The following is a 26,935-nucleotide window of genomic DNA, read 5'->3' as shown; positions in this document are numbered from 1 at the left end:
ATTCAAACAAGAGTGAATGCAACATGTTCTGTTTGGACTGCATCAGTGGCACTCTTTGCTCTTCCTGTCTCCTTGTCCACTGCCATCATCGCATCATTCAGGTCCCCTTTCTTGTGAGAAAGGTAAGAGATATAGATTGGGATTTTTTGTGAGAGACGTAAGAGTGAGAGAAGAAAAAATGCAGAGGAGAGAGAGGATACCAAGCTCCAAAGTACATGGAGAGACTGAAAGGTGTTAAAAAAGACAGGCTCAATTTCGGCTGAAATAGGCTTTGATTTTGGTTTTTCAAAAACCGAAATAGGCCTGATTTGGGTTTTTCTAAAAAAAGTCCTTTTTTAAAAAATTGTTACGAAGTTGAAACAATGGACATATATGTAATAATGAAAATTAGTAGGTATTTTCGTAATAATAAAAAATAAAACCGATATTTACATAATATTTTCAAAGCAAAAAAAAAAGGTGCGGGAGTAAGGCGATCTGGCTGGTCCAAATAGGAAATAGGCAAATCCAAGGGAATTGGATCGAATTTCAATTCCAACAAGGAACTCAGTCAGTGACCTGCGAGATAGGCAATTCTCAATCCAGACCATTGATTTTCAAAACTCTGATCAAAAGAAAATGTTGGATAGATCGATAAAAAAAAAAAATTGGCCTCTTCAACTCTAACGGCATGTTGCCGCAACTACGAAATGTTAGCTAAATTCGAGTAGATGATAAGCCAGTACAATTATTTCAAGATGAAACAATATTTCATGTTCCTATTTTCCTATGAAAGGAAGAAGTGCCATCCATTTGTCCACATGGAGAATGTAACACACACTAATGTATGGTATGCACCAGCGAAAAATCGAACTGGCCTTCGAAACTGACCAAGGGCCAAGTCTGAGTAACCAGTAAGTGGGCCGGTTCAACCAGCAGAATCAGGCAGGTCTCTGCTGGTCCAAAAAATGTAAAAATAAAAATAAATACAAAAAAATATGAAACTTATATTTAAAACTTGATTGAATAAGGACAATTTGGAATGTTAAAAAAATATATAAAAAAATACAAAAAATATGAAAAGTATATTTAAAACATGATTAAACGAGGCACATCCAAATGAAATTGAAAAGTAGCGAAAAAATAGATTTTAAAAACCAATTTATGCTCAAGGATATTTTCAAAAAATTTCAAAAAATATGAAAAAAAGTAAAAATAAATATTTATCTGCAAAACGCTTTCCAATCTTTTTCAAAATGATAAAAAAGACATTTAAAAACACATTACAAACAAATATCTTATTTTTTTGAAATTTTCTATTTTTGTTTTGAAATACCTTGTCGAACCACCAAAACAGCCCAAAACCTAATCGACCACTGCCCGGTTCCAGTTTGACTAGATGGTTCCGAGTTGGATCGGCCGAGTTTGCGATCACTGGTATGGATTACACCATGAGGACATCCACCATCCATACAACTATAACTTTACCAGAGATGATAGTGGTCATGGAGAACGCATACCATATGCATTGTCAGGCATACTTATCCAGACAAGATGGACAATCCAGATCGAGTGGTCCAACTAATGCCTTTGGCTGGTCCAGATCAAAGCGAAAAGCAGGTTTGGTAGAAAATTGATCAAACCAATGTTTGACCAATTGGATTGGCAGGTTTTATCCATTTGGACCAATTAAGCAAAGTTGGACATTCTTTTATAATATAATTTATGCTTTAGACAATAATTTCTACCTTTTATTTTTTAAAATCCATTACAACTAGTTCAATTGACAATCAAATCAGTTTTAATTGGACTAGACACCTTATAGATTCCATGGCCAAACTTATCTTGATAACACTATCGCATGCCAGACATTTTCCCAACACTATTGCACTTTTTTGCATAATCCTAATTAGATTTTAGGGCGAAAATGTCAAACCAACTAAAAAAAATAAAGGGAAAATTTTGCATAAAACCTTAATTCCTCATCTTATTTCATAGTAGACCCTCATTCTGTTTTTCTTTCAAGAGGCATAAGGAAACCTCTAAGGATTTTACCGTACCCCCTCATATCTTATCTCCCTCGTTTATTCACTTTTGACCATAAAAATTAGCCCCAACAAATCATTTTTTTCTATCTCAATCCAAAAGTCTTTTTAACCCAATTTTGTACCTTTTCAACCCTATCTCTCTCGTCTCTTTTTTCCTGTTTTCATTTTGACTGCGATGATCTCTCTCTCTCTCTCTACTACGGCAAGGACTCTCTCTCTCTCTCTCTCTCTCTCTCTCTATTCACTACAATGGCAAAGCTTGCTCACCTCTCACCCTCTCACGATAAGTTTTTGTCTCTAAATTTTATAGAAGAGACTTTAGATGGAGAGACCTAAATGCTCCACTCTTTTATATTAGTTTTAATGGATGAGTTCCCTCTGAAAAGTTTCAAAAGAATGTGGAGAAAGGATGGTTAGGGCCTATGGGAATAACCCAAGAGCTTCATTTTTCAACCATGACTGTCTTCCCAATGCTGGCAGGTATTTCCATGGAGTTCCTAATACAAAGCACCCTGTCTTTTTCTTTTTTTATGGAAATTGTGTCTCCGTTTATGGAAATGGTGTTTTTTATAAGAAAACAATGGGATTTTAACGATTTAAAATCGAGTTTTAAGGTGGTTTAAGCTGGGTTCTAAACAAAAAATGGTGACTTTTTCAATAATGACAAATTTTTAAACTTTTATAGCCATTTCCCACACTCACTACTTCAGAACACTCTACTTTCAACCCCATATCTCTCGGCTCTTTTCCCCTATTTTCATTTTGATTGCGGTGATCTCTCTCTCTCCACTGCGGTGATCTCTCCCTCCATTTTTCATTTTGAATGTGGGGAAAGGGTGGTTAGGGCCTATACGATTTACTCAAGAGTTTCATTTTTCAACCATGACTCTCTTTAATCTTGTGTTTTCACTGCTCTCTAACCAACCTTTCCCTCTTTAACCCTAATTCCCAATTTTATCATTATATTAGAATATTTGGCCTTATGATTTGGGATTTTCATAGGTAGAAGGGATTTTGATTGTTTTTTCAAATCATCCCATTGTTGGTTGAAATAACAATGCATAATTCTATTACATTATTTATTTTGAAGCCTCTTTGATGTTTTGAAATTTGAATATAATGTTAATATATGATACCTCCTCATGAATAGCTTACGTTTAGCATTTCGATAAGCCACTATTTTTTTTTTCCTTTTTCTTTTTTTTTAGCATTGGTACCATTATAAAAATTATATTATTAAAAAAATTTATTATTTTTGGTCCTATATTCATAGGTTAGTTGAAATATGATGAACACAAGTAGTCGATTGTTCTTGTGTATCTATGGTGCTGACCTTTGCTCTAGCTCAGATGGCAGCATGGAGTATATTAGTGGTGATTCAAGTGCATTCTCTATTAACCAACACACAAAGTCAAAGGAGATAAAGGAACATGTAGCAAAGTGATTCTCCATAGACTCATGTGCAACGTCACTGCGTTATATTTTCCCGAGTAATAAGAAACGCCTTGTCACCTTAATTAGTGACAATGATCTAGAAACGATGCTACTTGCACATGAAGACTCCAATGAGCTTGAAATATATGTCTTTGATAGATGTAAACAAATGAGTGGTGCTCCTCTGGTAAACATTCATACGACGTATGTTTATGATTTGTTTTATATTTATATCTGTACATTTTTAAGTCAGTCTAAACATTTTTGAATGGTAGCATTTTATTTAATTTGATCTTTTAGGGGCAACAACGGCTTGAGGCTTCAGCCCTCTACTTCGAATTTTGGGGAAGGCAATAATGATCAAAATAATATGCTTCGCTTGCTCAACACATGGGAAAATCTATTAAGTGGCATTGGACAATAATTTCCTCGTATAAATGGTATTCGTTATGCTCTTAGCAAGTATGCGATGGCACATCACTTTGAATTTGTATACATAAGAAATGAGAACTATCGGGTAAGAGCAAGATGTAAGAGAAATACCTGTCAATGGGAGATTTTGGCCTCTAAAGTTGGACAACGGAAAATGTTCAAAATCAAAACTTGGAAGAGAGAGCATTCATGTGATATGGGGGCGAGCATCAATGTCCATAAGAGAGCATCACAACAATTTATTGCCGACCTCATTAAAAGTAAGCTAGGTGATACCCCAAACTATAAACCCAAAGATATGATGAAGGATATAGCTTGAGCTTATGGGATAGAGCTTTCATATCTTAAAGCATGGTGCGGCAAGGAGACCACGATAAAAGAGTTACATCATTCCCAAAATGAGGCTTACAATCACCTCCCAGCATACCTCGATTGCCTTTTAGAGACAAATCCTAGAAGCCATGTGGCACTTCAAAAATGGCCAGATAATAAATTTCGACGAGTCTTTATTTCCTTCGCTGCATCAATATATGGCTTTAAAAATGGGAATCGCCCACTCATTTTCCTTGATGGAACACACTTGAAAGCTTGATTTCTTAGAACATTGCTTGCTGCCACTTCTATAGACTCTGAGGATGAGATGTTCCCAATTGCATATTCTATCGTTGATGTAGAGGATTCTAACAATAGGTCTTGGTTTCTAGAAAACTTGAAGAGTGCTATAGGAATAGAGCGATCGATCACATTTATGTCTGATAGACATATTGGGCTGGTTAACAACGTCCAAAAAATATTTCAAAATGCTGAGCATGCCTTTTGTGAACGCCTTATGATAAAAAATCTTAAGAAGGAAATGAAATATATTCCTAGTGATGTTAAAAAGGCTATTATATCAGCTTTTCAATATGTCACACGTACATTTATACGAGATGAATTCAACCAAAAAATGGGAGAGATTCAGAGCCATTCTCAAGAGGCTTATAGATGGGTAATAGAGTCATCATAAGAGCATTGGGCTACTGCAATATTCAAGGGAAAGCGGTACAGACATGTTACAACTAATGTAGCCGAATCCTTTAATAATTGGATTCTAGAGCCTTGAGAACTCCCTATATTATAATGCCTAGATCGAATTAAGATGCAAATAACACAATTGATGGCCGAGCGCCTTTTGGAGTCTTAAAAGTGGACTACTATTCTCACCCCCAATGTAGAAAAGAGATTGGCTGCAAACATAAAGAGCTCTATTTCTGCAAGTGTTATAAGGGTTTCAAGTGAGGAATTTGAAACAATTGGAGACCACAAGAGTTGCTCTGTGAACATAGTCACACGAGAGCGTGAGTATTGGGCATGGAAGATCATGGGATTGCCATGCAAGTCTGCATGTAAAGCCCTATATGTGGCAAAAAGGGATTTGTATGAATAGTGTGATGAGTGCTTCACATTTACAAAGTACCAAGAGACATATTCTAAACTAGTTAGACATGTCTCACTATTTGATATGTCATTGCATGGGGAGTCATTTTCAGATGAGCCAGATGTACTACCGCCACGCACAAAATGCCCTCCTAGTTGTTCTACGAAGAATTGCATTGAGTCAGAAGATGTGGAAGTGAGACATATTCTTTGTAGCAGGTGTGATCAATCATGATATACTAGGGCAAGTTGTAGGGTCGCTCTTCAATAAGATGTTAGTAAATTTCCCTTTGTTGTTTGCATTTACAATAGACTTGCTCTTGAGATGGCATTTAACTTTTTATGTACCCAAAAGTATTTAACAAATTATAGCCTTTTATTTGTATATTTTATGCTCAAGTATTTTATTATTAGCAAATATATACTTTAAAGAGTTTCATTTATTCTCGCTTATGGATATCTCTTATTTGCTTCTACAGGCTTGGGTTTGCTTGACCGGTCTTGCATAATCATTTGGATCATCTGTTGAGAAGTTAAATGAATTACATAACCATGATCATGGATTTAGAATCATATTGTACTGGCATCAGTGTGGAGGCACAACAAATGCTTTTGTTTGTCAATATTTTGAGCTTAAATTCTTTATAATGTGAACTATCAGTTTTGATTTGTTAAGAGGAATGCCTCTATGTGATTGTTTGTTATAGTACTCGACTACCATCCAGATCGGCGCATTATGATGTCAAAGCACAAAGAGCCTTTTCAAAGCCTTCTGAAATTTACTATGGGAATGGCAAACTTTACAAATATTGCGGAGGTGCACATTCTACAACTAAAATTTAGGGGTGTGTTGGATCAACTCTACAAATTCAGAGAACAAGGGCTCATCATTCTTTCTAACTATACTCATCAATCGCAACAATCGCATTTCCTTTTCTTTTTGACTAATATTTGTGTCAGATTTTCTCCTCCCTCATCATTCATGTGATCTCTGAACATATTGTTTTTTAGTGAGGAAAGCCCCTGAAAGTAACTGATTTTTATCTCTGTAATAGTCACCCTTCTAAATTACAATTTCTTTTTTGAATATCATTGAATTCAATTGTGTTAATTTTGCCCAAAAAAAAAAAAGAAGAATTCAATTGTGTTTAAATTGTGTGTGCACACATGTGTGTGCATGCGAGTGAGAGAGTTTACATAATATAAAAAGAAGTATAAAACTCCACATAAATTATGATTGTAGTTACATCAATCGTTTTAAAACAAGAATCTCACAAATTTAAAATAGATCACAGATTAACCTGAGAATCCAGATCTCTTTTAATGAGCCAGATAAACCTCAAAATTTTGCAAACCTTCAAAAGCTAAGGTCAATTCCTCATGTTCAGTAATACCCATGATAAAAATCAAAAGCTTTTCTAGAAAAGCAATATTAATACATGGCTTAAGAGGGGAAATGAAAGAGAAGGCTACTGATCTTTGTTTAGCTAAGTTAATCATCCACTATGTCATCTTCAGCTTCAACTCCATTGAGTTCTTCCTCTCTTCTCAATTTCCGACAAACATTGCATTCCATTATATTGGATGGTGTGCCTTGTGAAGGGGGTAGAGGACCCATGCTTCCCCCACATTCTTCACTGGGGCATAAGTACCTCATAAAGAAATAAGCATGAGGAAACTCTTGTTCGTCTTCTTCATTCTCTAAAGTCATTTCTTCATCTTCTTCCTCATCATCCTCCTTCCAAGTCTTCTCAACCATGCAACTATCACACTCACCTACAAACCCATAATCCTCACTCTTTTGCATGTTTGCATATTTCCAGTTCACAGGGAAGTAACTTAAGCATACTCTTTCCCCTCTGCAACATCATGCAGAGCTCTAATGACAACATTAGTATTCCCATGTTCTGGTTTATCAATATAGTCGAACCTGCAACACCAGGCGTAAAAAATCATTCAATTCTAACGAAGAAACTGTCATTTGTTCTGAAATATATGTTTTGGTTGAATCAATTGTTTTGAAAAATATCAATTGTATTGAAATGCCACACTCTTATTCAGAAAATTTTAAAATATTGACGAGAAGACCTTGAATTGATTCACATAGTCTAGTTGACTATTACTAAACCCACTATTAGAAGAAGAAGATAATAAAAAATAAAAAATAAAAAGAAAGCTGGCTCAACTATGAATGAACAAACTTGTGAGCTGCGACAAGAGCAACAAGACCCCATGGAATTTTGATAGAAAAAGAACCACATCTATTTTTAAGAAATCAAACAAAGAAGCCCAATGCTTATTTTGAGATTGCACTAAATTCTTCCAAGAAGATCACTGGCTAAGAATCCCAGATTTCATTATGACAAATCCAATATGTATTTTAAAGAACAAATAAATTTTGATAAAATAATTCCATATAATGACCAAAATCGTCAATGTCATAAAAAACCATAAAATTTATTTCTGAACCCAGTTCCATTCAACAAAAAGCACAAAACATATTAAAATCCCATTTGTTTCAGGAAAAAATACAATTCTTTGGAAGAAAAATGGACTGTTCTGAATCAGTGAGTGTGAGAAATGCTTATAAAAGTTTAGAAATCAGTTATTATTGAAAAAGCCACCATTTTTTGTCTAGACCCCAGCTCAAACCACCTTAAAACCCACGACTTTAAATCCTTAAAATCCCATTGTTTTCTAATAAAAAAAACCATTTCCATAATCCGAGACACAATTTCCATCAAAAAAGAAAAGGACAGGGTGCTTTGTATTAGGAACTCCATGGACATACTTACAAGCATAGGGAAGACAGTCATAGTTGAAAAATGAAGCTCTTGGGTAAATCCCATAGGCCCTAACCATCCTTTCTCCACATTCCTTTGAAACTTTTCAGAGGAAACTCAGTAATTACAACTGATATAAAAGAGTGGAGCATTTGGGTCTCTCCATCTAAAGTCCCTCTATAAAATTTAGTAAGAGAAACTTACCGTGAGAGGGTGAGAGGTCAGCAAACTCTGCCAATTGTAGTGAATGGAGAGAGAGAGCCATTGCCGAAATATAGAGAGAGAGAGAGAGAGAGATCAGCGCAATCAAAATGAAAATAGGGGAAAAGAGACGAGAGAGATGGGCTTGAAAAAGTGCAAAATAGGGTTAAAAAGGCTTTTTTATTGAAATAGAATAAAACGATTTGTTGAGGCTAATTTTTATGGTCAAAAGTGAATAAACGAGGGAGATAAGAGATGAGGGAGTACGGTGAATTCTTAGGGGTTTTCTTATGCCGCTTGAAAGAAAAATGGAAGGAGGGTCCATCATGAAATAAGATGGGAAATTAGGGTTCGATACAAAATTTTCCTAAAAATCAAATAGATTTTTTGATAAAGTGATGACTTCAATATGATGATTTCGCTCACCTACCTTAGGGATTTTTTTAAAAAAAATTTAAAATACCCCATGTTTTGGATTTAGAATCCTGAACAAGCAAGGTCTTTAAATTAACAGGGCACATGACATGTGAATCTAAATTACTAAATTGACCCTTCTTGGTACAAATTCCAAACCCGGCATAAGATATTTTAGAAGAAAGTTACGTGTCACTTGTTTAAGACTCAGAAGAAAGGACGTAATATTGTCATTTGGCTTGGGCCATTTAAGTTGAACCAAATGACATAAACAATAAATATTCTTGCTTGATCTAAATTCTAAACCTGAAACAACATATTTTAATAGAAAAGAATACTCTAAAATTCGGAACACCATAATAAGCACGGTCATTTACACCATTTGGCATGTCATTATAGGATTGTATATTATGTGACTATTTTATCTTTGTTACAAAGAGGTCACAATTATATCTAGCCATTGGATGGCTTGATGTATGCTACGAAGCTCAATAAATTTCTTTTTTAACTTTGAGTCTAGTCAATAACACAATTATAACTATCCAATTTGAAATTGGACAAATAAGTGTGATTGTGATCTCCTAGTTCTAAAGTTCAACTGTTTCCTTATATACTTTTCCAGACCATTTTAGCAATATTTTTGCAGTGTTCAAAACATTGGATTGTTGGTTGAAGTAAGTTCTTACCCAACAAGCTGATGTGGCAAGGCATATTAGTGGTTTACATTATATAAAAAAAGGAAGACATTTCAATGAGGCTTAGGCCTTAAGGCCAACAAAATAAGCCTCACCTCAAATCTTTGTTCAAAAAGTCCTTTTAGTGAAAAAATCTTTATGATGGCCTAAAATTAATTTTAAACACTGACAATAAAATTTGAAACTAAAAAAATAATACAGATCTTGCTGATTTGTGAACTCTTATTTTTAAAGAAAAATAGACGGTCTAGATAATTTGTTACAATATACACTATTTTAGAGCTTGAAATCCTTTTTTTATTCACAACCATAGTGTTCAAATCGAGATGATCGATGTAAAGATTTTCCAATGCTTGACTTACAATTTTCGATGAGTTATGAGGTAAAAATTTACTTATTTTGATAGGGCTGTAGAATGTAGAATTATCATTTCCTTCTTTTTTGTCACAAAATTCCACTAAAATGCTGAATTAAAATCATCATCACACCATTCCAAAAAGATTTCTAATAATAACATTATCACCATTCCAAAAAGATTTTCTAATAATAACTTGTACCATTTTACAGTCATGACACTATTTTCTACTTATTTTAAGTGCCTTTGGCACTTATATGCAATCACATGTTTTATAACATGACATTGGTTTCAACATGATAAGTCATTGGAACAATATGATTGGAATAACATGATTTTATAATCATAAGCTTTATTTTTATTTATTTTTTATAGAAGTCTTTCAAATGTCTCTCTCTATAATTTCAAATAAACAATAAATTTATGATACTAAATTCAAAATATGTAGGCTACGAGTTAAAAAATGGGAAGAAGTTTCATTAGTAAACTAGAAGGTTTGGTAATTGCAATATAAAATTTTGAGGTATTGGAGGAGACTAAAGAGGTATGTTATTTCAATTGAGATTTTAGTAATCTCTTATGAGGATTATGTTGTGTGAAATTTTTTATTATGATTGTGTTGTATAATTTATCATTGATTACTGATTTTTATTTTTATTATTTTTGTCTTTATATGACACTGATGCCTTCTGATGAGGAGACAAGCTTTAAAAAGGAGATTCTTATTTTTATTATTATTTTTTTCATATTTTTATTTTTATTATTTTTGTTTTCATATGACACTGATGCTTTCTGATGAGGGGAGGAGCTTAAAAAGGGAGGGTTCACATTATGTTTTGGGAAATTTTTTATTGTGATTGTGTTGTGTAATTTATCATTGATTACTGATTTTTATTTTTATTATTTTTATTTTTATATGACAGATGATGCCTCAAATAAGGGAACGAGCTTAAAAAAACAGAGGGATCACCTAGTTATTATAAAGAGAGAGGGCTTAGAAGATTTTTTTTAATCAGGGATAGGGTAGGCAAAAACACGAGAGATCTATCAAAATTCCCTGTCACTCTCGTAATAAATTTTTCACCTATGACCGCCCGTAAAATTCCCTGTCACTCTCGTAATAGATTTTTCTGTCACTCTCGTAATAGATTTTTCACCTGTGACCGCCCGTAATGAATTACCTGATATTAAAGAAATCTCGCATAATCTCTTTTTAGTTTTTGAGAAAATCTCACATAATCTCTTTCTATTTCTTTCCATTTCTTTACTATTAAGTGTACCTAGTAGAAATGTCATATTTTTACTATTACGTGTACCCAAATAGTAGAAATATCATATTTCCCATTAAGTGTATCCAAACAGTGGAAATGTCATAGTTCCTTGTAATCTATTGTCACGTAATAGATTTCCAAGTACCGAAACGACCCTTAAAAGAAATAGAGAAAAATAAAAAATTGAGGGATAAAATAGCAAAACAGAAAATGAAAAAAAAAAAGTTCACAATCAGATTTTTTTATTTCATTTAATATGAGCCATAAATCAAAACCAACATAAAGAACAAAATAAAAGAATATGTAAATCAAATTCACAAATCAAGCTAACAATGGAAAAAAAAATTCCAACCTGTGTATCTTTTTATTTCATCCTATGGGAGATATAGACCCAAAAAAATCGATTTAGATCCGATTTTTGTTTTGAAAAAACTCCTGAAATTTGGCTGCATAGATACAAAGAGGATTCAAAAACAAATATTTTGGGACTAAATTTGTGATTTTTATGGAAAAATGAGGGAAAATGATTGAAAGCAGAAGATTTAGGCTCTTGAACATACAAGGCTTTTAAACCCAACAATTTTCACATCTGGGAAGGTTTATTGTTCACATGTTATGGTTTCACTACGTAGAAACCACCTCAAACTCAAACCTTGCTTTAGAAAACTCCGTTGGCAATGCCATAATATTTTAGAATGTTCCTGGGAGAGACATGCTGATTTCCATTCCATTCCAGAAAAATCGACGTTTCTTTCTCTTGGGTAAACTAGAAATTGCTTGCAAGGGTGTATCTATCCAAGAGAACAATCCATGTATACACATATATAGGTAAGCTTTACAGTTTTAGCGGTAATTGCTTCAGTTTTGAATGGATTGCCCTTCTAATCAGCCCCAGAATGGGACTTGAAACTCCACGATCACTTGATAATCCAACTGCGAGTTGAGAGGACAAATTTTCAATGCAAATGGTTGGCCTATATTAATTTTTGTGTCCAATTGAAAGGTAGCACCTGTACCTCGTGTTTGCCAGAGCTCCTAAAAAATGGTCGGGTCCATTGCCACCCTCACTATGAGCTTCCTCTTTTGTAGCCTAATGATGAACTGATTTTTGAGGGGTGGGCAATTAGAGAGAGGGACATTCGACATCTAAAGAGAGAACACTGTCTTCAAGAAACTGAGAGAGAAAACTGCAAAGAGGGAGGATGACGATGAAGTTTAGTCGTTTGGGGAATCAAGGAAAGACGAAAAATATTGAAACGATTTTACGGTTGAGGCTTTGACCTTTGGGTAAACTAAAAATTTGGATCCGGGTACCCGTCAAGTTGGGTATAACAGGACCCGTACCCGATCCGGGACTATCCAGGTATCCTTTATTGGACCCGGACCCTACCCGCGGGTCCAAAACTCGAACCCATATCAGGACCCATGTCGGGTATACCCGGCGAGTATGAGTCACGTCCAGGTCCATTGCTACCCCTAGAACCAGCTCATCCCACTTGCAGAAAAGAAAAAAAAAAAATTACAATAGCACATAACTTGCTCAATCAATTACTAGAAAAAACATTTACAAATATCAAACAGTAATTCAAAACCAATGAAATATCAAAATTAAATTAGACATTGAACACAGGGATGACACAACACTCTAATAAAATGGAACCCTTTTTCTCTTGATATTGCAATTTTATACAAGGACAGGATAATAGCGCTTATTAACCACTGTTATTACCATCATTGAGAACACGTTTCCGGAAATCAGACACCATGAGCGGTAGTCCTTCCCTCAAGGAGATCTTTGGTTCCCAGTTAAGTAAATCCTTTGCTTTTGTGATGTCAGGTTTCCTCATATGTGGATCATCAGCCGTATTGGATCGGAATTCAATGGTTGCACTGGGATCCACCGTCTCTTTAACCACCTATATATGTTCATATAGTCGACCACACTTCGTCAACAATTATATAACAAAGCACATTCCATTTCGGTACAAGATGGAAATATGGAAAGGAAGCAAAGCAACGGTAACAAGAAATAAATTCAAGACCTCAGCTAGCTCAAGCATCGTGAACTCCCCTGGATTACCTAAATTGAAAGGCCCCACATGCTCACTTTCCATCAGCATGATCAACCCACTAACCTGGAAAAAGAAATCAAAGACAGATATTTTAAGCTTATTATATGTCTTTGTTTTCTTCGAAGTGCTTCATATGTTACTTCATAAACATTAACAATTCATTCAGCAAACAGCATTTGTACGCACCAAATTGAAACTAACATCAAGCCTGTCTTTTCCCTATTTAACAGGTTATTTCCTTCTCTCTTTAAGATTTCATCATTAACTAGCAAATATTAGGAATGAAGATTCTCAAGGATGAAACCTTGTTATCTGATATTATATGAAAACCATTATGTTCACATTACTAAAATAAATAAGGAATGATCGTGGACATTTAAGCTAAATTTCTAGTTCTGTCCATCTGACAGAAGTAAAATTTTCTCATGGTTACATATTCTTCCCTATAACATATTTTATTTGCAATTCTTCACTGTGTTACTAAAATGAACTGTTTTGGGTAGAGTAAATGTAACAGAGCTAAACCATTCTAAAATGTGGTTCCATTTTCTCTAATCTTCTCCTTTAAGGTTTTTGCTAGTTTGTCTCTTTATTTCTACTGGAATTTCTCCAGAAACAAAATGCATTCCTCACAAGCCAAATATTGAATTCAGCCAGGTCACAATATCGAAAGACAATTTTCATCATGCTAAAGAAATGAGGAGAATTTATTATGTCGGCATGCTAAATCTGAACATGCTCCAGTATGTCATTCAGAAAAATCTACTTGATATTGCAGGAATAAAGTCCAGGGACACTCTCAAAAGAAGCTCTTGCAATGCAAATCAAAATAAATGGCAAGTTTACGGGCTTATTAACTCGGACTCATAGCAAGTTTTGGTTCACAACCCAGTTAATTTTATTTGCTCCATAAAAAACATAATCATTATAACGATAGTAGTGGATGGTGTCATCATGTCATGCAAACAATAAAGCAAGGTTTTCAAACACAGTATTGGGTATTGCATGGGCCCTCAACTTTGGTGATCTTCAAAATCTGTATCGGCAACTTTATGGGGTAAAAACAAAATCTAAAATTTTTAAAAAAGACATAAAATTATGTAAAATGAGAAGTGCCTGTGTCTTAACAAATTCAGTAGAGGCCAACAATCAGAGGATGCTAGGAAAAAGAGACCACGATCAAGTGTAGAGCAAATATATCGAATGATGTGATGAACAAAACCATATGAGTTGAGCTAGGAGCCAATAGAATGAACTGCAAAATCCAGTATAATAATGAGATACCGCAGTCCAGAAACTAGTTGCGAGTATGGATTTGGATCAGGTAATGGGTCGCCCATCGAATGAAGGAAACAGAACATTAGGTTTTCCTGGGGTACTTAGGATATTAGTGTTAGTAATGGCTTGGGAGATAAGATTACAAGCATACTTGCACTTAGTAACAATGATCCCCCATGTACACTGAGTAATCTCTATTCCAAGAAAATATGATAAGTCCCCTGTATGTCACTTGCAACTGCTGCTGTAAAATGTTTCACATGAGGTTGAGGGATGTGATCAACATAGAGAAGAAATCTGCCTTCCCATCTAAATTATGCACAAATAAGGACAGGTCTGCAATGCAAGAAATAAGAGATGCAGAAAGAGAGAGAACACAAGGTAGGGCTGCAAGTACAATTCCACATTGTTTATTTGTGAAGTGACAAATCACACTATAACTTACATATTACAACTTAGGGCACAATATCACATTAATACCCTTTACATGTATAAACAATGATAGCCCTTACATGTACAACACATGACTTTACATTAAACTGAACATTACAGAAATACCCCTGCACATCAATTCTTAACACAAGAAGCTGCTATGGCATGAGTCAGAAATGATTTTTCTATTGAGGAACTATCGATAATGGATTCAGAGGAGAAAGTTTGCGTGGTTGCACTGAATGCTCCAGAAGTGGGCTCCGTTACTCAACAAAAAGCTAAATCCAATTTATAAAATTCAAAACAAATTAGCAACTGATTTTCAAGCAAAGCAGTCACAGGTCAAAACACATTTCATATTGAATCAGGAGGCAACAGGCTGAGTGTATGTGAAAAATACAAAAAACAGATAGAAGTCAAAGTTGAACTGAAGAGATAGCTGACATGTACAACTCATGACTTTACATTAAACTGAACATTACAGAAATACCCCCGCACATCAATTCCTAACACAAGAAGCTGCTATGGCATGAGTCAGAATTGATTTTTCTATTGAGGAACTATGGATAATGGATTTAGAGGAGAAAGATTGTGTGGTTGCACTAAATGCTCCAGAAGTGGGCCCCATTCCTCAACAAAAAACTAAATCAAATGTTTAAAATCCAAAACAAATTAGCAACTGATTTTCAAGCAAAGCAGTCACAGGTCAAAACAAAATTCATATTGAATCAGAAGGTAACAGGCTGTGTATGTGAAAAATACAAAAAACAGATAGGATTCAAAGTTGAATATAGCTGAGACTAAGATGGACCAGACTACATATGGAGTTTGCACACAATGATATCGTTTTCTTTTTCTTTTTTTGGCAGATTTTCTTTTTTTCATTTTTTTCCCAGAATATTCCTAAGATAAACCTGTGATACTGGTACAATCTTGAATGAAGCCCCAAAATACTTGATAAATAGATCAACAATAGCATCTAAGAGGATTTTAAAATCTTAAAACTCAAGACAATTGAAACTTCTTTGATTCAGCTTCAAAAAGCCCAAATGGTTATACAAATGGAACTCAGAGAAATAGACAAAGAAGAACGCTACAGTAACCCGAATAATTCTCCTAAAATTTGAATTCCTCACCCTCAAACAAGTATCAAAATTGCATAAAGCCATACACCAAAACTCTCAAATTCTGCTAATAATGATAGTTAAATTTAACCCCATTCATTTCATAAAACAAATTTCCATACAAAAAGATGATGAAAGTATTTCATCTGAAGGCATGTACCACGTCAAACAATTTCACCTTGTATACAGGCTTACTCTGGAACTCATTGATTATTTAGCTTAATAAGAAATGGTATATTAATGTACTATAGAGGAAAAATATTCATATTCTACAACTGACACCCTGATATTGTTGAAGTAAATAATACCAGATCAGAAACATATTGGAAGCTTCGTGTCTGCTTTCCATCACCATAAACTGTCAAAGGCTCCTTACGAATTGCCTGAAAAGGCAAATGACACCATATAAATAAGACATCTTACCAAAGTTCAGATCCATTTCATAACTAAAACAATCAACGCATAAAGCTAAGATCAGCAAATTATCAAATCCAATAGAAACAAAACCTGAGCGACAAAATTGCTGACAACACGCCCATCATCTATACACATGCGGGGCCCATATGTATTAAAAATGCGTGCAATACGTACCTGATAAGAAAACAATGGCTCCATATCACTTCAAAATTCACAAGAGCATTCTCCACATAAGTGACTGCTGGAATATGCCAGTCAAGGGTGAAAAGACATAGGAAATAGACCAGTATCATAAGTGATACCTGAAGCTTAAACCACATTCTAAGACAGCCTTTCATAAAGACAAGGCAAAAAAAACAATTTTAGCCATTGTAGACACCCCAAAACTAAACATAAAAAAGAAGAGGATGAATGCTGAGGAACAGAGGAAAAAGAAAGTCATTAAAGCGTACAGAATAATCATGAAAAATTCCACACTAAAGATGTCAAGGAAATTTCATTTCAGATGAATGAGTAAATTTAGTTATTGTAATGCCTTTTAGAATAAGTTAAAGTCATTAAAAGTTGTAGGTCATCTCAATTTGATTAGGTTGTAGATATATAAAACAGAAATGAGATCCACAGATTCAATTTCAGAGATCTCCAGCAGCCAAAGTAGCCCAAGAAAGGCCAAGTAAGTGTAGAAAGAAATGACTAAGGATCATAAGCTCCAAGTTCTCATCACGTTTTGAGCAAAAAATGTAATTAGTGCATAAACACATGGATGGTGGTTGGACTGTGCCTGGGGTCCTGCACTGGTGCTCTCAGACCTGCACATTTGAGCAGAACAGTTGTGCTAGTTTTAAGTGGGAAAACAATTAAAAGAGATCCTAAAGGCTCTTCACCACGTGGATAACAATCTTGAGCCTTCTAAAAGAAGCACCAAATGATTGCCATTATGGATCAGCCCAAACTCGATCATGATCAGAGTTAAGCTTTAAATCTGAACCACACATTTCTATCGGGCCCCAATACATGTATTTTTACATTGGTCAAATCACATTCACACAAAAGCCCCTAAATATGTTCTCTTCAACTCATCTCACAATGAGATAACCATATAGAGAAACACCTTCAACAAACTAAGGCAAGAGTCCTATGGAGCAAACAGAAAAGCCACAGGAAACACTGAGTAACCATGAAAAATTCCCTGAAAACTCTTTAACCTATGTTCTCAAGCCAAAAGATCAATTTCCCATAGACGTCATATCCACTACATTGCATTTTCCCTCCTCAATAAATGCGTTCAAGGCTCTTTCTCTTATGAAAGGCATACAACGTACCACAATATTCTTCAAAGCCTTTCGTTTCTTTTTCTTTTTCTTCTTTTACTCTTTTTTTTTTTTTGGATGAAGTCCTTTGGTTTTTTAAGAGCATTAGTTTCATGTAACATATGCTGGGTTACACCATATAAATTCCCTTCCTTGAATTGTTTAGTTCTGGTTTTATGGATCAATTACTTAAACAGAGCCCAAGGTTATACTATCAGTAGATTAAACATACTGTCCTCGTGATGCAGCAAAGCCATTGCATAACCTCCTGTTTCATGGCACACTGTGCTTGTCCTCACATCAGTGATTGCAGAATAACAAGCCCAATCAACATCCATTTAAGTAACCACAGGAAACAGCAAACTAATCAACTCTTAAAGACATTTGTGACCAAAGTGCTCCTTTCTCATGTTTATCATTGCACTGGTGAATATTTTGGCTCATTAACATGTAAGCTGGTGCATGCATAGACTTGAGATTAATTTTGAAAAGGAGTTGTACACTTGAGATATTCATTTGGTTTTTCGTAACTCCTAATTAAGACAAACCGTCAACATTAAAAAAAAATCATAATTAACACAATATAAAAAGGAGTTAACACTCAGTAGTGGTTTAACAAATTGAAAAATATTGACAGAAAAGCAAGCAATCCCTTAACACCTCAAGAAGATTGAGAGCCTTCTCCATAATCCCGTTGGTGACCACATCTTCAAAAGGGAACTAATAAGAGAACTAATAAGAAGTCACAGAATGTTCTTGTGAATTATGGCCAATACCAGGTATATAAGCAGTGATTTCAAATCCAGAGGTTAATCGTACTCTGGCAAGTTTATGTAAGGCAGAGTTTGGTTTTTTGGGAGTGATACTAGAAAAGTCAACAGATAAAGGGCGCGCTGATGACTCTTAAGTCTGCAACAGCAACACATACAGAGACATGCTGTACAATAAAACCTTACTCTCACAGTGAAAATAAGGTATTTTGGAGCTGTCAAGGTCAAGAGGTGGAGCCACAAAGGGAAGGGTCAGGAAAATAAGTTGAAGTTTATGACAGCTTCTGGGCCACTTATAGGGTTTGGACTTTGACCTATTCGTGGAAAAGTACAAGACCATGTAGCAAAGAACAGGGTGAACATCATGGGCGATGGATGGGAAGACATAAATGAGTGGATATTGACTAATTTCTTATTATACTGCCCACGAGGAACAGCCTTCCATACCTGTGGAGATGCCACAAATAAGGTCAAGAGCACCAAACTGTTGCTCAAGTCATAGATGGGTTTGGGAGCAAGGTCAGATCTCGGATTGGGATTGGGACTGCAGGATCGAGAGACACACGAAGATCCATGAGATAGGGTTCGAGATCCGTACACTGAGTTAAAGGGATCGCGATACCAATATGAAGGAAGCGCGATACAAAATTGTCCAAGATCAAATGATTAAGTATATGAGATCGCAATCTGTCCAGCTTAAAATCGAGACTCCCCAAAAGCGCTTAACTAGGGTACTCTAGCTCAAGAAAGAAGTCCATTGAACGATAATTAATGTTTTTTATGAATTCAAAACCAAAGTATCATTAAATACAAAAAAGTTCAATCTTTAAAATATATTAAACTTTTGTTATCATTGGAGTGTGTTTCATAAGTGAGAAGTGAAACTGAAAACCCAAAATAAGGATTCAAATTTCATTCCTCAAGCATGAAAGAAGCTCTAATTTTTTATGAAAGTGCTTACAACAACTCAAGTATGGTGGTTATCTATGCTCCTATTGTAAATGAACCTTGAAATGCGCTGGTGATCTTCAGTACCAATGTAAAAGAAACTCGATTCCATGTTGGGGAGGCTCGATTCCACTTACTCATGGACCCATGATTTGGATGAGATGGATCAACCAGGGATCTAGATCGCCAATTTTGAGGATTGAGATCCCTAAATTCAATAACCGTTTGGAATCCAGCTACCTTGGCTCCTTTGGAACCTGTCAAGTGGAATCGAGCTACCTTGTCCATGACCGCAGGATCAAGCATCCAAAGTTAGAGCTAAAACCTTCTTGGGTGATCCCGGTGACTGTGGTTCAAGTTAGGGGATGATGCAGTGAAGGCCGTTGGTGAGGACTACATGGTCCAAATCATAACAGACATTGCCAAAAACCACATGTATAGGAGAGAGACTGGCGCAACGAGAAATCATTTGGTTTGAAGTCCATTTGCAGCCCATGGCTGTGACCTGATGCTCTAAGATATTTAGGAAACTAGGCTAAAGATTATGTTGAGAGGAAGAAGATCTTAACAAATTTTATGTACAAAACATTCAGGATACTTGTCATGATGAGATGCTACACAAAGAGAATGGAGATAATCAGGCCAACCATCACTTGATTCACTATGTCATTCTTATTCATACACTACCTCACTCTTGCCTATACACTGCGTCATTCTTGCCTCTACAATCACTAAATATACTACCTCAGTCTCATCTATATAATTTATATTGAGGTTGCAGGCTGGCTCAAAAAAAAAAAAAAAGTTCCTTAGAAGAACTTGTCAATGCCTATATCTTAAGGATTTAGATTGCAAGACGAGTTGAATGGATAATAAAGAGCAAGAGGTTCTAGAATAGACACAAGTACATAATCAATGCAATGCTCAAAAATTTTCGGCCACCCAGCTGCCTAGGCGGCGGGAAGACCAAAACACCCAGGCAGGCTTCCTAGGCGTCATGCATCTAGACACCAGCCTCGGTGGAGCCTCGATGCAGGCAGGCCAAGGGCAAAAATACGCCCTCAGCCAAGGGTATTTTGGGCATCCCTGCCCCCCGCACACACAAGAAAAAAAAAAGGGGCAGAGGGGGGAGGGAGGGCTTTGAAAAGGTTAATGCATTACAACATTTGAATTAGAATTTGGTATGTTTTTGTATAATGTGTTATGATTTGATATTCTAATATTTATTTATTTTTAGTTTGTGATATTTTTACATGTTTGTAGTTGGAATATTTCGTGATTATTTTTGGGCTTACCTTTCGTAAATAGTTCGAAACTTCCAAAAAAAAAATTGTGAATATTTAGATTGCATAACCAAATCTTAGCGATATTATGTTGTCTTCTGTGATATTAAGTGATCATTATTTTTTAAAAAATTGATATCATATTATGTGATTTTTGTTGATTGGAAAACCAAATATTATGAGATATTTTATATTTGATTTGGTTTCCACATATTATGAAGTTCATTTTTTTATTGGTTTCCATATTCTCCACATATTTTTAGCGAACATTTCTAGTTTGTTTTGTTTACTTCATAGTCTTCATTTAAAACTTGAATTTCTTTCATTATTTTTTGTTAAAACTTTCATCTTGTGTATTTTTCATGTTTGTTGATTAGGTGATACTTCATGTATTACTATGACAGTGAACTATGTTGTAAGTCATGAGTCGTGATACTTTCATCAAATGGATCAAGTAAGCAAAGTGATCCAGGTTGGAAGTAAGGATCTTGTTCAAATCCTATTGACAAAAGGGTGGAGAGTAAGTTTGGCAAGAAATCATATAATGCTAATAGTAATAGATTAAGGAAACATTTAGCTAGCATTAGAGGGGATGTGGCCCCATACACTCAAGTGCCAACAGAGATTAGGAGAGACATGTTAGAGCACTTGAAGGGGCTAAAAACAAGAAAGAGGAGTTGAAGAAAAGGCATGAAGAAATTGTCAGAAGTATAGATATTTTTAGAGTTGGGGAAGAAGAAGAGGATATATATGCTGAGGTTGGATTCTAGTAGGCCAATGGGGGTCACACATAAGAGGCCTCGAAGAAGAGGGTCTATGGATTCTATCCCCCGCGCGCCCCCCAAATCCTAAGATTTTACCGCACAAAACGAGGCAAAACAAGTTTAAAGATCCACTTAAAAAAAGAGGATAGAGATAAGGTATCACTATATGTAGCCAGGTGGTTCTACCCTGTAGCCATTTCTTTGAATGCTGTTAACTTGAAAAACTTTCAGACAATGTGGAAATAGTGGGTCAATTTAGGGTAGGGTATAGGGCCCAGCTACTTCTGAGCTTAAGAAGTCATTGAAGCCCACTGAGATGCATGGGGGTATACAGTGGCACTAATATGACTACTGGTAGGAGTGATAAGCGAAATAGAAGCATTATGAATTTGATGGTGAATTGTCCATTCGAAACAATGTTCTTAAGGTATATTGATGCATCTGACAAGTCCCGTGATGCGACTTTCATATGTGATTTGGTGGACCAGTGCATAGAGGAGGTGGAGGAGGATAAAGGGATCCAAGTAGTGAATGATATGAACTTAGCCAATATGACAGCAGCTAGGTTATTGATGGCAAAGAGGCCCCATATTTTTTAGTCATCCTATGCAGCACATTGCATAGACCTCATCCTTGAGGCGATTGGCAAGAGGAAGTTGATGAGGACAACCATCAAAAAAGCACAAACGATCACAATCTATATATACACTCAGTTAAGTACATAAGTTTATCCTATGCCTTGTTGTTACTTGTTTTGATTCCTTTAAATATATATATACATGTTATGCGATGTCGTTGTAAATTTGTAACTTAAGAAATCAAAATTGGCCCAAGTTTCCAAGTTCTAAATAAATTTTATCAAAAAACAAGTTTTTAACAAAATTATAAAACTCTCTATTGTAAGCCACCTACCACCATTGCATGATCACCCTGTAGAACAAATAAAAGAGTTCAATTGTATTACAAATATCCAAGTACCTCAACATCTGCACCTCTATGGTAATCCATAGCCAAAGTCTCAGCAGTCCTTTTTCCTTCATCATAACAACTCCTCACACCTAGGAAGAAGCACTAGTTAGATTTTTCGACATATGATGACAAACCAGCTATGTAACAACAACACAGTGTTGCATGCATTAAGGATAATCTAATATGCCAATGCTAGACACATGTATTGACACGCAAGACGCGCATACAAATATGGGAAATTAGTAACGACATGCATGCTTTAAAATTTCATTCTTTCTTTTTTTCCCTTGTTATTAGCAGACAGTGTGACTCGAGGCTATGGCCCTTGATAGAACGAAATGGCGGAGAGGGCTCATGTAGTTGACCCCAAATAGTTGAGGTAAGGCTTAGATAATTATAATGATGATTTGCAGACATGGCATGTCTACTTTGTGGATTCTCAAGTCCATAGATTGGACAAACAAGACACGAAGTCCAATTAGCATGACACACTTTTCTGTATTGTAACACACATCCAGTTTGTAATTCACCTATGGAGCATGTGCTTGATGATTTGCACATGCATGTAGTTGATTTGGACCTATATGTTCTGTTTTTTAAGTTAATTTTATTATTAAAAAGTATAGACACCCATATGTTAAGTTAATTTTATTATTATAGAGTATAGACACAGATGTGTTGTACGAACTTGTACAGGCATGTTGTACAAGACTTGGAAATATATAGGTAGGTGAGTCGAATTCTTCAAATCAGTATTAAACACTAGATTCTCATATCCATGTCCATGTAACATAGCAAACAAGTCAATTGGGCTGAGCACCTCTCTGCGTAAACATAACCATACAGTAGAGGTAACTGGTAGACAAAATTAACAAAAGGAAAACTTTCACGAATGCTGGAATCATGTTGTTATTTAAAATGGAAGTTGGCTTATTTTCCCAATTATCAACAAAAGTAAACACAATGGGTGAAAAGAAGCCCACCTATAGGGTTGACATTACCCCAGTATGTCTCCTTTTGTGGGTGCTCAAGAGGGTCTCCATAAACCTCGCTAGTGCTTGTCAATAGAAACCGTGCCCCAATTCTTTTAGCCAGGCCCAACATATTCAGCGTTCCCATTACATTTGTCTTGTTAATATTAGTTAAAGAATGCATCCTGATCTATACTACTAAATTATAAAAATGAATCATGAATAGTGCTCATCCACTCACATGCATTCATCAAAAACTCCATAATAGAACCAGGGTTATCATAAATGTATGACTCACAAATTATACATTTTCTTGACCTAGTTAAGAGTAAAATAGGCAATTTATGTAAAACCTATTTTCCACATAAAGAAAGTTCTTAATTACTGTTTACAGCTAGTAGCCAAGTTAATCGAAATTCAAAGACTCAATCACACTGCCGTGATACAAATATATTCAGAATGGCCGATACCAACATCTTGCGGGTTTTTGTAATTATACCCACTACTTTGATATAATGCCACTATTTCTTTAAAATGTGCACGTGTGTGTGCAATGTCTAGTAAATAAAAATCACTTGTCATAGCAATGGTAACCTTTAGTTAAAGCAATAAACATGAAGTGTTCAATGAAAAGCATAAAGAATTTGAATAAGGAAAACATCATGTATCCCCCAATAGACATGCTTGATATTCATGACGGCCTGGAGCATAAACAGGCTAATGCAATGAAAACCAAAGAAAAATAATGAAAGGAATAGAGCATTCAAGCAACCAAAGTCCAAAAAAGGGAAGCAGGTCCGTAATGTTCAGATTTTGCACAACGCCACAACCAAAAGTCCTCCAAAAAAACTTATAAAAAAAAAAAATTCCTCCAAAAATAAAAATGGACAAAAACTATTCAGAAACTCCAGAGTAACTTTAGATTAGCCAAATAAAAACTATTAACTATTACGAATTAAGGATATGATGGTCTTGATGGGATTATACTTGTAGTGCACAGGAGAAGCAGGGCATGCCAAGTGATAAATCTGATCGACCTCTAGCAAGATTGGCTCCACCACATCGTGCCGGATCATCTCAAATCTAGGATTTCGAAAGTGGTGCACCACATTCTCCTTCCTCCCAGTAAAGAAATTATCTATAATTATCACATAATCCCCTCTCTCTAGCAACCTATCAACCAAATGGCTCCCAACAAAGCCAGCACCGCCAGTAACCACTATCCTCAGAGCCTTGCGCCTCAAGCCCACTGTTACCCTACCATTTGACCTCTGTGGCTTAAAATCATGAGACACAACCTGTGTTGTTTCTCTCTCATGATCCTCATTTCCTCTGATGTTTATGGAGTTGGGGTTGTTTACTCTCTCTACAACCCCGAGCTTAGAGAGACTGGGCTGGAGCATGAAGAAAGTGGAGGCGATGAGCATGCCCACAAGAACAAAGAGGAGCCTCTGCTCTTTGAGCATGTAGTTGATGGATCTGGGCCATGATCTGGGTTTGTGGGAGGATTTCATGGGGAGAGAAGGGCTACGGTGAGAGGGGGTGTGAGCTCCTTCCTCATCTCTCCTGTGGTTCAGGCTTGCCTGCTTGTGGAGCTGTTTCATCTTGATTCCTAGAGAGAGAAAATGGCTGCCTTCTGATAAACTTTATCTCTCTATCTCACCCACACACATGATCTGTAGAGAGGGGATTCGTGAAGGTTGCAGTGAAGCAGCGATTCGTTTGTGAAATCTGCAGTCTCTTCCAGCGTTTTAAAAAACGCCGAGTCGAACCGGACTCGCCCGGTTCGACTCGGAAATAGTGAAAAAGGAAACGGATAGCCCAAAAATCGGAAATCGTCCGGTTCTAGAGAGAACTGGACGATTCTGTACAGTGAATCTCCGATTCACTGTACGGAATCGGCGAGTCCGAACAGTGAATCGGCGATTCCGTACGGAATATTTTTTTTTTTTTTTTTTTTTTTTTTTTTTTTTTTTTTTTTTTTTTTTTTTTTTTGGTAATCCATGATAGATTTTTTTGTAATCCATGATGGAATTTTTTGGTTTTTTGTAACCCATAATAGAATTTTTTGTAATCCATGATCGAAATGTTTGTTTTCTTTTCTTGTAATCCATGATCGATTTTTTGTTTTTTTTTTTTTTTTTGTAACCCATGATAGAATTTTTTGTAATCCATGATCGAATGTTTTGTAATATATGATTGAAATGTTTGTTTTTTTTTTGTAATCCATGATCGAAATGTTTGTTTGTTTTTTTTTAATCCATGATTGAATTTTTTGTTTTTTGCTTTTTTTGTAACCCATGATAGAGTTTTTTGTAATCCATGATTGAATTTTTTGTAATCCATGATCGAACTATTTTTTTCTTTTTTTGTAATCCACGATTGAATTTTTTGTTTTTTTTGTTTGTTTTTTTTTGTAATCCATGATCGAATTTTATGTAATCCATGATCGAATTTTATGTAATCCATGATCGAACTTTATGTAATCCATGATTGAATTTTTTGAAAATTTGTGATTTTTTTTGTTTAATCCATGATCGAATTTTTTTTTGTAATCCATGATAGAATTTTTTTGAAAATTTATTATTATTTTTTTTAATCCATATTATTCAAAGAGAAAACGAGAGAGATGATGATTCTGAGGCCACCCTATCCCAGCCATATTATTCACATATCGAGTCCCAACAGCAACAGTGTAGGGATGAGCACGAAATACTGTAAATTAAATGCTGAATGGCGGTTCATGCAGGGAAAGAACATATCAATATTCGCATATTCATTCAAAAACATGAAAATTCTTAATGGAGTACCCTCATTTTTTATTAAATTCCTAAAAACCAATATTTATAATGAATTTTAATAATTTTTTCGGATTTTTTTGAAGCTTTATTCTGACCGATTCACCCGATTCCAATCCGGATCGCCGATTCGCCGATCCGGATCGGTTTTTGAAAAGCCCGATCCGGGTCACCGATCCGGTTTTTAAACCATTGATGGGGATAGAGCGCGTGCGTTACCGACTGCTAGGGAACTAAGCTCCGATTTGACATTAAAGCCCACCACGGCCACTTTGTTGTTTAACCAGACCCACTCTTGTTTTGCCATGTTTTGGGTGGGTCATAGCCGAATCGCCACTTCAAACATTTTGCAAGGCTCTATCGAAACGGAATAAAGCTCCAACTCAATCTTTGACCAAAAAAACGTATTTTGGGCATTAGCAATCTTCGTAGCTTTAAAAATTAATTTTCAACATTGATTATAAAATTTGAAGCCAAAACTCTCGAACAGATCTTGTAGATTAGTGAACATTTATTTTAAGACAAATTGGATAGTTAGAATAATGTGTTATAATATACATTATTTTAAAGCTTGAAATATATATTTTAAAATAATGTGTTATAATATACATTTTTTTTAGAGCTTGAAATATATATATATATTACCATAACTATATGATCAACGCCGAAATGATTGATTTGAAGGTTTCTTGTTGCCAAAACTGCAATTTTCGATGAATTTTGAGGTGAGGCTTTACTTAAACATTTTCCTTTAATTAAAGGATGTGGTTT

The 26,935-nt window shown here is 35.4% G+C and overlaps 1 protein-coding gene, 1 long non-coding RNA gene and 1 pseudogene across 7 annotated transcripts; all 3 read right to left on the bottom strand.

The window, feature by feature from the left end:
* Positions 1–6,551: 6,551 nt before the first annotated feature.
* Positions 6,552–8,357, bottom strand: LOC148780933 (histone-lysine N-methyltransferase ASHR2 pseudogene; annotated as a pseudogene).
* Positions 8,358–11,730: 3,373 nt separating this feature from the next.
* LOC148780932 (uncharacterized) lies at positions 11,731–12,215 on the bottom strand. Its single transcript, XR_016061227.1, has 2 exons — positions 12,045–12,215; positions 11,731–11,961 (listed from the first exon to the last, which is right to left on the bottom strand). It is a non-coding gene; the product is annotated as an uncharacterized LOC148780932 (long non-coding RNA).
* A 338-nt stretch (positions 12,216–12,553) lies between these two features.
* LOC18440430 (UDP-glucuronic acid decarboxylase 1) lies at positions 12,554–25,086 on the bottom strand. Of its 6 annotated transcripts, XM_006850574.4 has the most exons (7): positions 24,332–25,086; positions 23,379–23,526; positions 22,405–22,484; positions 16,442–16,525; positions 16,243–16,317; positions 13,071–13,163; positions 12,554–12,944 (listed from the first exon to the last, which is right to left on the bottom strand). In XM_006850574.4, exons 1-7 carry the CDS (start codon positions 24,968–24,970, stop codon positions 12,741–12,743), a joined length of 1,323 nt encoding a protein of 440 aa, XP_006850637.2. In that variant the 5' UTR covers positions 24,971–25,086; the 3' UTR covers positions 12,554–12,740. The 6 variants fall into 6 exon arrangements, with proteins under 6 accessions (XP_006850637.2, XP_088730591.1, XP_088730589.1 ...); XM_088874465.1 differs by having other exon boundaries at positions 13,109–13,163; positions 23,379–24,962; XM_088874463.1 differs by having other exon boundaries at positions 23,397–24,962.
* Between the last annotated feature and the right edge of the window lie 1,849 nt (positions 25,087–26,935).

This window comes from Amborella trichopoda, chromosome 8 (assembly GCF_054954075.1).
Source record: "Amborella trichopoda isolate Santa Cruz 75 chromosome 8, AtrichopodaSantaCruz75HAP2 v2.0, whole genome shotgun sequence".
Lineage (NCBI taxonomy): Eukaryota > Viridiplantae > Streptophyta > Magnoliopsida > Amborellales > Amborellaceae > Amborella > Amborella trichopoda.
Note: the sequence above shows the minus strand (reverse complement) of the source record. Positions and strands in the feature narration are given on the sequence as shown.

Coding starts and splice junctions, on each gene's coding strand:
- LOC18440430 (XM_006850574.4), bottom strand. CDS start 24,970: ATGAAACAGCTCCACAAGCAGGCAAGCCTGAACCACAGGAGAGATGAG. Junction 22,485..23,378: donor GGGTAATGTCAACCCTATAG/GTGGGCTTCTTT, acceptor GCTTCTTCCTAG/GTGTGAGGAGTTGTTATGAT. Junction 13,164..16,242: donor TCCAATATGTTTCTGATCTG/GTATTATTTACT, acceptor TTCTTTTTCCAG/GTTAGTGGGTTGATCATGCT.